The 12,306-nt window shown below is 47.0% G+C and overlaps 1 protein-coding gene across 1 annotated transcript in view; it reads left to right on the top strand.

Annotated features, from left to right (window-relative positions):
- Positions 1 to 12,306, top strand: part of Letm1 (leucine zipper and EF-hand containing transmembrane protein 1) — a 46,408-nt gene that overhangs the window by 18,486 nt on the left and 15,616 nt on the right. The window contains exons 4-6 of the mRNA XM_021210298.2: positions 4,438 to 4,581; positions 5,317 to 5,454; positions 6,108 to 6,311. Of these exons, the coding sequence (XP_021065957.1) occupies positions 4,438 to 4,581; positions 5,317 to 5,454; positions 6,108 to 6,311 (486 nt within the window). The remainder of the gene's footprint in view (positions 1 to 4,437; positions 4,582 to 5,316; positions 5,455 to 6,107; positions 6,312 to 12,306) is intronic.

The raw sequence follows: 12,306 nt of genomic DNA, 5'->3' as shown, positions 1-12,306 counted from the left end.
CCCCCACCCCTGCCATGCTCACTGCTCACCGTGCCCCTGCTGGTTTTCTGTGTGCACTCAGAACGCATGTTCAGAACAAGGGCTGGTCCTCCCCCACCCACTCTTGTATGTCTCTGGGAAGCCTCGGCTGCTGTCAGCTCAGCAGAACGGACAACCTTCGAGGTGCTCAGGCTCAAGCTATGGCTGCCCTCGGAACCTGTGTTCCTCCAGGGTGCCTAGCAGCCACCCAGACTCTCAAACAGAACCCAGGTCCAAGTGGTTCACACTTCCTACCCCTCTTGTCCTGCACTGTGGGCAGGGGGGCCACCCGACTGCACCCGAGGAGCAGCAGTCCTTTTAAAGAAGTAAGATGTGTACTGGGGGTCCTCTTCCCAGACGAAGGCAACCTCTGAGCGGCAGTCTGACCGCGTGCTCCAGCCTTGGCCTGAGCTTACTTTCTCAGCCCAGCTGCACCATGTTAGATTCCCGTGTGCTTTTGTGCTGTTCAGAAACCTGCTCTCTCACCTATGATACCTTTGCAGTGGGCAGTGGGCCCATGCTTCTGTATTTATTATAGCCTGGTCGGCACTTGCAGATGCCCGCTGAACCTGCATAGATTGGAAATGGTAGTCCAGGTGTGGTAGTGCACACAACTTTAATCTCAGTACTTGGGAGGCAGGAGAGTCTCTGTGACTTCAAGGCCAGCCTGGTCTACATAATGAGCTCTAGGCCACCAAGGGCTACATAGTGAGATGCAATAAACAACAAACAAACAAACAAATGAAAAAAGAAGGAAACTAGAAGTGGTTGATGCCATAACACATGCGGGCATTTATTGTATCTGTCTTCTGTGTGTGTTTGAAGTAGGGAGATGCTGTCACCGAGTTCTCATGAGCGTGGTAAGCCATCCCTGTGGGAGCTTAAGACACACCAGCGCTCCTACAAGGGTATGAAAATTTGGCTGGTACCCCTGCCCTGCTCCCTATTTGAAGCTGGAGAAATGACTTACAGGGAAGAGGATCTGTTCTTGCAGAGAACCTAAGTTCAGCTCCCAGCCCAACCACCTGTAACTCCCACTCCGGGGATCCCTGCACCTACTGCTGGCCTCTCTAGAAGCCTGCACTCACACGAACATTTTCCCATACACACACACATGTCAATAGCTATGTGTATGTACATGGCTCTGGTTTCTCAGTCCTTACAGTTCTACGTCACTTGTCCACCAGCACTTTGCATGCCAGTAAACAACTAGCTCGGTGGGCTGAGTGTGTTAGTGGTAAAGCACGTGTTTAATATATTGATATAGAAGAGGCCTTGGGCTCTTTCCTGACACACAGAGAAAGAAAAAAGAAAATTAGCTTCTTGATTTGCTTTTGTGTTGAAGTCCATCTAAGATACTAATGTATTAGGGTCACATTTTTTAACAATATCAAATATGTCTTTGTTTAGAAAATTTCTTTTTGTTTTATGTGTATGAGTGCTTTGCCAGCATGTATGTGTGTATGTGCATGCCTGTATCCTCGGAGCCCAGAAGAGGGCATCAGATCTCTTAAGACTGGAAGTACAACTGGGTGTGGTGGCACACGCCTTTAATCCCAGCACTTAGGAGGCAGAGACAGGTGGATTTCTGAGTTCGAGGCCAGCCTGGTCTACAGAGTGAGTTCCAAGACAGCCAGGGCTACACAGAGAAATCCTGTCTCGAAAAACCAAAAAAAAAAAAAAACCGACTGGAAGTACAGATAGTTGTAAGTTGCCATGTGGATGCTGAGAATTGAACATGAGTCCTCTACAAGAGCAGCAAGTATTCATAATCGGTAAGCCATCTTGTTCCCCCTGTTTACCTTTTTATCCCCTTAGACAGGGTTTTACTATGTAGCCAGTGCTGTCCTGGAACTTGATATATAGACCAGAGTGGCCTTGAACTCATAGTGATCCATCTGTGATCCACCTGTCTCTGTCTCTCAAGCCGGGACAAAAGGCTACACCGTTACTCCCACTGTGTAACCCAGGCTGGTTTCAAAGTCCTCTTATTTGTCCTCCCAAATGCCATACCATCACTATGCCTGGCTCCCCAACCCAAATTTATTCTTTCCCTTTGTTTGTTTGTTTATTTGTTTGTTTTTCGAGACAGGGTTTCTCTGTATAGCCCTGGCTGTCCTGGAACTCACTCTGTAAACCAGGCTGGCCTCAAACTCAGAAATAGGCTTGCTTCTGCCTCCCAAGTGCTGGGATTAAAGGCGTGTGCCCACCACTGTCCAGCGAAATTTTATTCTTTTAATTAATTTTTAAAATATATGTATTTTGGGGCTGGAGAGATAGCTCAGCAGTTAAGAGCACGGGCTGCTCTACCAAAGGACCCAGGTTCAGTTTCCAGTACCACATGACAGCTCACAACTGTATGTAACTCCGGTTTCAGGGGATCTGACACCCTCACACAGACCAATGTGCAGTCAAAACAGCAATGTACATAAAGTAAAAATAAATAAATCATAGAAAAAAGGAAACAATGCATGGTTTTTATGTGTATTATATATACCACATGTGTGCAAGAGTCCACAGAAGTCAAGTCATTGAGAAATGATTATATTGTCAGGGCTGTGATCTAATGCACTCTAAGCCCAGGTGGAGGAAATGAGATAGATCACTGGAGTCACGCCCTTGTGACTCTGTTGTCGTCTGCTCCCTTGTTGTTGCCTCCTGGCTACCCTGATGTGAGCTTCTCTGCTCTGCCAATCCATGGGTACCATGATGGATGGGAACTTACGAGACCATGAGCAAAGATAAATTCTTCCGTCAGTTAAATTGTTCTCTCAGGTGTTTTAGGCAGTTATAAGAAAATGTGTCAATACAGAAAGCTGATACCAGAAACGGGCATGTGTTATTAATCCTGACCCTGCAGTTCTTAAGCCTTTGGAACTGGTATAAGGAATAATTTGGACAAAGCTTAGTGAGTGATTCTGTCAGGAGCTCAGAAGACCAAAATTCTGACAGAAATATGGCCAGTAAAGACCATGTAGTTAGTCAGGGGCTAAAGTATTTGCTGTAAAGCATGAGGCAGAGTTCAGATTCCTGGCACCTGCATTAAAGCTGGACTTGGGGCTGGTGAGATGGCTCAGTGGGTAAGAGCACCCGACTGCTCTTCCGAAGGTCCAGAGTTCAAATCCCAGCAACCACATGGTGGCTCATAACCATCCTCTTCTGGAGTGTCTGAAGACAGCTACAGTGTACTTACATATAATAAATAAATAAATCTTTAAAAAAAAAAAAAGCTGGACTTGGTGGCACATGTCTATAAACTCTGGGGTTGTGGAGACAGGCAGGGTTTGGGGTCACTGGTTAGCCAGCATAGCCAAAGCAGCAAGCTCCAGGTTCAGAGATAGATAGTCTCTTCAAATATTAAATGAAGAGCAATAACAAACAAATGACACCTAATGTCAATTGTGGGCCATGGCACACACGTGCGTGCACATGCAAGCACACAGGCAAGCGCACAGGCATGCCACCAACGTCAATTTTCAGTTGGAAACAGGACTTGATTGAGAATTGGGCTGGAGGTCACTCGTGTTCTGTTCTGGCAAAGAACTTGTCTAAATTTCATCTGTGTCTTCAAACTGTGGGAGCTTGAGTTTAAAGGTGACTAATTTTGCAGTGGAAATTTTAAGAAAAACATAGTCAGGCTGTGGAATAGTTTATTCCTAGATGTTCTTACCAGATTTATAATAAGGATCAAGAGCAAAAAACTGAGTAAAAAAAACTTGAAAAACTTGTACTTGGGCCAGAAAACCCAGTAAAAAGTTGGAGCTAAGGATGATTGAGACCATGGGGCTGGAGAGATGTCTCAGTGGTTTAGAACACTTGTTGATCTTGCAGAGGACCTGTGTTCAATCTCACAACCATCTCTAACTCTAGTTAGACACCCTCTTTTGACCTCTTTGTGAACCAGGCCACACATGCTGTACCTCCCTACCTACATACAAGCAAACATTGATACACATAAATACATCAAAATAAAAATTATACATAGAGATTGGAACCATTAAAAATAAGCGAGTACGTTCTAAGACATTAAAGCATCTAAGAAATTGTCTAGACCATGGCCTGTAATAGACTCCACTATGGGAAATTATAAACTCATTTGAAGGACTTCACAGGCCCCCTACTTGCAGGGAGTGGTCCAAGACATCTTTCGAAGATTGTTATCATGTCTAAATTGTCCTCCTTTGAGCCTGTTTTGTTTATCCCTACACATGCCCCGTGTGTCTGGTGACCTGTAAGTTAGCACCTATCCCTTTTAGTGAAGGCCATTGGCATGCAGTTTGGATTCAGAGAGAGAAATGGGTTTCTGAAGTATATGCCAAGAGCTCTCGGGTCACCTCACCATGTAGCTCAGTTTGTAGTGAGGGTGGGAGAAATACCCCTGCCTGCCCTGTCACTGCTCATGAACCCACATCTTTGCAGTTTCTCCGGATTTGTGCAGACCTCTTCCGTCTAGTGCCCTTCCTGGTGTTCGTGGTGGTGCCCTTCATGGAATTCCTGCTGCCTGTAGTTGTGAAGCTCTTCCCCAACATGCTGCCCTCCACGTTCGAGACCCAGTCTATCAAGGTAAGGGCACTGGGACTTTGAGTGCACTTGAATGAGTCTAGTCTGAGGACTGGGGAGACAGCAAAGCGGGTAAAGAAGTACTTGCAGGAAAGCACAAGGTCTTGAACTTAAATCTCTGCAGCCATGTAAAAGCAAGCAGGGTAGTGCACCGGTAACCTCGGTGCTCCTGTGACAAAATGTAAGGTGGAGACAGGACAGTTCCCAAAAGATGGTGTGCCAGCTAGCTAGTCACAAGCAACAAAGAAGAAACCCTGTCTCCAACAGGTAGATGGTAAGGGCCAAGGTACCCTCTGCTCACACCGGGTGTCCACACTCACATAAGTCAACACACACATACACACACCAAACAGAAAATGAGTCTAAAATTCTCTCCAGACCTCCAAACACTGTTTCATATGTGTCAACTGGTTCCTTTATGAAGCACCAGCTAGTCAGGTGATTGATCAGACCAAATAACCCCAGAGGCCCCAGAGCCTCACTGTCTGGCCCCTCACTGGGACAAGTTTACCAACTTCTGCTATTGAGATAGGGTAGGGATTCACACAGACTTTTTTTTAGAACCATGGAATATTTGAGTATATCTTACTTAGATTTTGTTCCTTGAGGGGTATGGCATGTGGGAGACTTGTCTTGTAGTGGGCAGCAGTCTGAGCAGGCTTCGAACCTGCTTTGGTGGTGGCGGAGTACAGAGGGTCAGAGTAGGACTGGAACATAACCTTCACTTTGCTCTCACAGGAGGAAAGGCTGAAGAAGGAGCTGAGGGTGAAGCTGGAGCTGGCCAAGTTTCTCCAGGACACCATAGAGGAAATGGCCCTGAAGAACAAGGCAGCCAAAGGGAGTGCCACCAAAGATTTCTCGGCGTTTTTCCAGAAGGTGCAGTACTCCCCGTGTCACACGATTCAGATGTCAAGCACTGTGAGGCTTTTCTTCCCTCTTCTTCCTTCTGCCATTGCCACCACCACTGCCACTGCTGCTGCTGCTCCTCCTCCTCCTCCCTCCTTCCTTTTCCTTTCCCCCCTTCCTCCTTTTCCTCCTCCTTTTTCTTTTCTTCCTCCTCTTCCTCCTCTTCCTTGTCCTCTTCCTCCTCCTCCTCAGCAGACTCAAGCCCCTAGAACAGAGCTTAAGCTAACTGCCTACTCCCTGTGCTCATTCCCTCTCATGGGAGCTGTAAGTATATACAAAGGTGACCTCTTCCTGCCACTGAGAAATGGGGTTGTGGCATGAGATCTCAGGTCACTGCCCCACAGCCCTGATGGAAAGAAAACAGCAGAGCGGTCCCACAGCTGGCACACCCAGGCTCCTGGGAGACCACAGCAGCCTGCATGGTGCTGCGGGTACTGATCCTCTGTATAGTGGTGCAGCCCAGGCTTAGCTGCCTGAGGCTGACAGCTCCTGGGAGAGCTTGGCGAGCAGTAGGTGGTCTAGAGCTGCACCCTCTCTCCCTTGCTTCCTTTCAGCTGGGACCAGAGGTTAGCTGTGGGGACAGGAGAATGCATATTGAATAATACTTGGGATTACTTCTGCAGATCCGGGAGACGGGGGAGAGACCCAGCAATGAGGAAATCATGCGTTTTTCCAAACTGTTTGAGGATGAACTGACCCTGGATAACCTCACGAGGCCTCAGCTGGTAGCACTGTGCAAGCTGCTGGAGCTTCAGTCCATTGGCACCAACAACTTCCTGCGTTTCCAGCTCACCATGCGCCTGAGGTCCATAAAGGCTGATGATAAGGTGAGGTGGGCCAAAAGCCTCCCCTATTGTAGGGCACTGTTCTGGCCACTGTGCGGTACCTTCCTGTCTTTGTGTCTTGGTCACCTTTTCAGTCTACAATGCTCAGTCTTCTCATTTTTCTTTTACATTTTCTTGTCATTCCTTTTTCTTACATAGCTCAGGCTAGCCTAAAACTCACTAAATGATCCAGGCTAGCCTCACATTTTTGGCAATCTTCCTGCTCCACACTCTTGATTGCTTGGATTACAAGCATAAACCACCAGACCTCAGTTTTGTTTTGTTTATCCCCCTTGGGAGAGCAGTCCTTGGGGTTGAATCCAAAGCCGCCCATGCTATGGAAACACCCTGGCTCCTGAGTTACATCCTCAACTTTCTTTTCCTTTTTTTTTAAGTAGTATTTTTTATATATATGTGAATATTTTGTCTGCATATATCTATATGTACCATGTGTGTGCCTGGTGCCCCTGGAGATCAGAGGAGGGTGTGGGATGGGAGCTGGGGTGATGGAACTCAGGCCTGCTGAGACGCCTCTCCAGCCCCACTCGCTTTTCTTTTTTCCACTTTCCATGCGTGTGTGTAGTGTTTATGTGTCTGTCTGTTTGCATGTATCTGGGAAGGTGAGTGGGTTCACATGCATCTGGAAGCCCTAGGAAGATGTTAGCGCTCATCCTTGATTGTTCCTCCATCTTGCTCAGTACAGCAGGGTCTTCCAGTCAAACCCATGATTACACCATGGCTGACTTCCGAGCCAGCGTGCTTTGAGGAGTTCTGTCTTCCAAGGCTGGGTGTCATGTGACCCAGGCTAACCACCAGTTCACTAGGTAGTCGTGATTAGCATTTAACTCTTTTAAAACAACTTTTTAAACATTTATTTAGTGAGTCTGTGTGTATGCACACAGGCATGGGCATCTCACACATGTCCACACGGGTATGTGTGGAGTCAGCTATATTTGTATGAGTCTGTTCTTTTAGTTCTGTCATGTTGGTCTCAGGGGTCACACTCAGGTCTCTTGGTGGGGAGTGCCATTTTGCTACCCTGGCCTTCGACTCTTGTTCCACTTGCTTCCACCTCATTAAGTACTAGGAGCCATACAGCAGGCATGTCCCCGAATGTCCCTGCACACTTAGCACCAGCACTCCTTCTTTGCTTTTTAATTTGGACCGAGTCTCAGTTTCCAGCCCAACCTTGAACTTACTAATCTTCCTGCCTATGCCACCCAAATCATGGGACTCATTGGTGGACTACCAGGCCTGGCTTGCCTGCCTTCGTTCCTTCCTTCCTAATTTCCCTCCCCTCCCCTCCCCTCCCCTCCCCTTACCTCCCCGTCTGTCTGTCTGTCTTGTCTGTCTGTCTATCTATCTATCTATCTATCTATCTATCTATCTATCTATCTATCTATCTTAAGGTGGGCAAAGGTTCTCTACTTAGCCCTGGCTGTATTGGAACTCACTATGTAGACTAGGCTGGCCTTTAATTTACAGAGATCTATCTGCCTCTCCCTCTCAGGTACCGAGATTAAAGGCATGTATTATCACACCTGGCCCTTACTTTTCTTTCCCTAACATATTAATCATAGTTCACCTTCAGTGTCATAGGTTGGGGCATCTGGGGTCTTTGTCTTTGCTGTCCTTCTTGGTTTTGCTTGCTTGCTTATGTTATTTTTCTGAAATACAGGAATTGACTGTAATGACCAAGATTCTTCTTTCAGGAAGAACTCAATGAGCAAGCCAAGGGTTAGCTACCTCCACCCTTGCCAGGATGGCCTTACTCTGGGAAGGTGTCAGGGAGCTGACAAAGAGCTGACTTCTGTCCTCAGCAGGTAGTAAGGGACAAGTGTCAGGTGGGGGCAGCAGGGGTCCTGTGGTGTCACTGGGAGCTGTGTGGGAAGCAGTAACAATAATGAGGACCTTATGCCCTGGCAGCCAGGGTGTCAGCAGAGTAGGGTAGGGGGTGCAGACCACCCCATAGTCCTGCTGGACAAGTGTTTACCTTAGGGAGTCGGCCAGAGCAAAGTGAGGAGTCTGTGTCCTCGCTTGTCTTAAAATTCATCCCTTAACTTGTGGGGAGGACCAAGGAGCAGTGTGGAGAGACACCTCTGTGACTTATAGCAGCTGGACCACAAGGAACCTCGAGATGAGGAATGGGATAGAGAGCACAAGGAACTAACTGGTGCTGTGCCTTTGTTCCCTGTGGAGAAGCATCCAGGGGATGGTTTTGACTGTAGGATATGAAACAGAGGTCAAGGTTTGTGTTTGGTTGAGGAAACCAGATACCAGAGTGACTATGTCTATTAGCTGCAAAATCGTAACTATAGCATCTGTAAAAGAAGTGGTACCCACCCTACCCCAGCATCTGTAAAGGTGGTACCCCAACCCAGCAGTGTCAGAGGAAGCCAGTGAGGCTGAAAGTAGAATTCCATCCATATTCTTCTGCTGTGTATCCATGTGTCTAGGTTTGATTGAAAATTCACCTGTCAGGCAGGGCAGAGAGATGACTCTACCGGTAAGACACGTGCTGTCTTCACAATGAATGTGTGTTTGGTTCCCAGCAGTCACATGGTGGGTGACAGCCATCTGTAAGCTCCGTATCAGGTTGCTTGCTTGCTTGCTTCCTTCCTTCCTTCCTTCCTTCCTCCTTCCCTCCCTCCCTCCCTGTCTCTCTTTCTTTTTTTGTTTGTTTGTTTTCCTTTTTTGGTTTTTTTGAAACAGGCTTTCTCTGTGTAGCCCTGGCTGTCCTAGATTTTGCTCTGTAGACCAGATTGGCCTCAAACATAGCAATTCACCTGCCTCTGCCTGCTGGGATTAAAGTCATGTGAAAATCCCCAGGAGATCTCCAGTACCCTCTTCTGACCTCTTCTGCACCAGGCACACATGTGGTATACATACATATGCAGGCAAAACACTCATACACATAAAACAAATATGTTTTAAAGTTAAAAAGAAAGAAAGGGAGGAAGAAAAACCACTCATCAAACCTAGAACCAGGAGGAGGTCCATAGGTGCAGAAAGGCAGTGAGCAGAGAGAGGCTAGCCCTGAGATAGGCAGGGAAACTGGAGAGGTATGTTCTTTGTTTTAAGGTGGTAGTCTAGCTTTGCTGTTCAAGCCAACATTAAACTCAGATTTCTATAACCACAAGCACACACCACTGCCCAAGCTTCTGATAGAAACCTTGAAGCAGCCGTTGTATGGATGTTTAAACACACTTGTTTACAACTGAACTAAGTGAACATCTCCCTGAGCGCACAGGGATTTAGAGTCACATGGAGAGTTAGAGCCACACCCGAGGCCTGGTGGTAGGGTGCAGCAGCAGTAAGAGGGTGGGACAGTGGACAGGAGCTGCCTCTGACAGTGGCAGGCGGAAGCCAGTGAACACTGACTAGCACTATAGTCTGTTCACAGCACAGTGTCCAATGTTTATGTTAAAAGGGTCCAAAGGAATGGAGAAACGAGTGGCCAGGACCAAAGAACCTGGAAGAACTAATGACCTCAAGCTCCCCAAATTCATTTATAATTCATAATGTCACAAATGCATTTGTGACAATAAGAGGAAGAGTAAGCTGGGCAGTGGTGATGCACGTCTTTGTTTATCCCAGCGCTCAGGAGGCAGAGGCAGTCGGAACTCTAAGTTGGAGACCAGCCTGGTCTATAAAGTGAGTTCCAAGACAAACAGAACTATACAGAAACCCTGTCTGAAAAGAAAGAGAGAAAATGAATGGAGAAAAGAAAAAGGAAAAAAAGAGGGGAATGAACCTTCAACTGCATACATCTGAAGAAATTCCTACCATGATTCTCCAAGGCAGACTAACAAACACCACAGACACAGTGTGGAGAGCAGCCAGGAGGATGTCACAGACACAGTGTGGAGAGCAGACAGGAGGATGTCACAGACACAGTGTGGAGAGCAGCCAGGAGGATGTCACAGACACAGTGTGGAGAGCAGACAGGAGGATGTCACAGACAGTGTGGAGAGCAGCCAGGAGGCTGTGTCTCCCTGTAGGACGAAAACACAGGGACAGTGGTTTCCTCAAAGAAACTGAGGAGCCTGGAAAAGCTGGATGACTTTTCCGATACTGCCTTCTGTCTCCAGCCAAAATGTCCCGTAGGAATAAGGAACAATGCCGGGCAGTGGTGATGCATGCCTTTAATCCCAGCNCTNNGGAGGCAGAGGCAGGTGGATTTCTGAATTCAAGGCCAGCCTGGTCTACAGAGTGAATTNCAGGATAGCCAGGACTACACAGAAAAACCCTGTCTCAGACAAAAAAAACAAACAAACAAACAAACAAAAAACATAAAAAAAGGAATAAGCAACAACCAAGACAGTCCCAAGTGAAAGAGCACAAGAATTGTCACAGATTCCTTAAAGAATGGCCAGAGAGACAAGGGAGACTGCTTAGTTGGTAAAGTGCCTGCCATACATGCATGAAGACCTACATTCAGATCCCCAAAATTCATGCAAAAAGTTTGGCACAGTGGTATGTGCCTGTAAGCCCAGCACTGGTGCAGGTAGTGTGCCTGTAAGCCCAGCATTGGTACAGGTAGTGTGACTGTAAGCCCAGCACTGGTGCAGGTAGTGTGACTGTAAGCCCAGCACTGGTGCAGGTAGTGTGCCTGTAAGCCCAGCACTGGTGCAGGTAGTGTGCCTGTAAGCCCAGCACTGGTGCAGGTATTGTGCCTGTAAGCCCAGCACTGGTGCAGGTAGTGTGACTATAAGCCCAGCACTAGTGCAGGTAGTGTGCCTGTAAGCCCAGCACTGGTGCAGGTAGAGACAAGTAGCTCCCTGAAGCTTATTGGCCAGGCAACCTCGCTAACTGATGAGACTCTGGTCCCCAAAGAAACACAGTGATCAAGGAGAAACACACCATATATGATTCTGGCTTCTAAATCCACAGACATACACATGTACAAACAAATGTACACATGTACATACGACACCGTACACACATACACACGAATGCCAAAGGAGTTTTCCACACAAAATTATTATACAGTACGAGATGAGACTTTAGTATTGGAAGGAGGCAGACAGAGGAACTTTGCGTGAGTGTGGCCAGCCTTTGTAAATTAAATTAACCATTCTATCTAGCCTATAAAAAAAGACACAAAATCTAGGAATTTTATTTACAAGCCATAGCCTAGATTGGGCAGGAGCTATTCTAACTTATCTTCCAGCCATTATGGACCTTGTTACTTGCTGCTTTCCCTGCAAGGTTTACATAGCATCCTGTGAGGGAGGATCTGCTTGTCACCACTGAGGTCAAGCAGATGTTGAGAGCCAGTATTTAGCATTAGAAAACAAGCAGCCTCAGACCAACCCAGTACTAGCCTTCAGTATAAGCCTTCAGTACTAATTTCTAGTAAGCTGGAGGTGTACAGCAATTGTGATGTGGTTCTAAGAGAAGAGAAAATAGATGAGAGGACCAGATCAGGAATGGGAGAAGGCAAAGGAAGTTGAGCATCTGCACAATTGCTCCACTATGTGAACTGTGATAAGTGTGCGCTATATTCCCAGAGCACTGCTATATTCCAACACAGTGCTATAGAGGCCAGAGGGGAATGGGCAAGAAAACTAACCAAAAATAGCTTTTGCATAGAAAATAAACTGGAAATGCCCGCCCCCGACTCCCCCCACCCCTGTCTTACTAGGAAAACAGGGGAGCAGAATGATCCACCCGGCCTGTGGGGGTTGTCAAGAGCCACTTCAGATGATCACAGCAGCCAGATGTGTCCTTGGGAACTCCAGAGCTCTTACTATGTGATTTCTGTGTTTCCGCATGTGTGACATTCTTTAACAAGTCACAGTGTATACAAAAGTCAGCTATGGGATCCTCATTCAAGGGAACATGGTTCTGTCCTGCCTATGTATGAATGTGTCTGAGTATCTTAGAAAATTTAATTTTGGGCTGGTGAGATGGCTCAGTGGGTAAGAGCACCCGACTGCTCTTCCGAAGGTCCGGAGTTCAAATCCCAGCAACCACATGGTGGCTCATAACCATC

The sequence above is a fragment of the Mus pahari genome, chromosome 13, assembly GCF_900095145.1.
Source record: "Mus pahari chromosome 13, PAHARI_EIJ_v1.1, whole genome shotgun sequence".
Taxonomy (NCBI): domain Eukaryota; kingdom Metazoa; phylum Chordata; class Mammalia; order Rodentia; family Muridae; genus Mus; species Mus pahari.
This window is presented reverse-complemented; position numbering and strand designations above follow the sequence as displayed.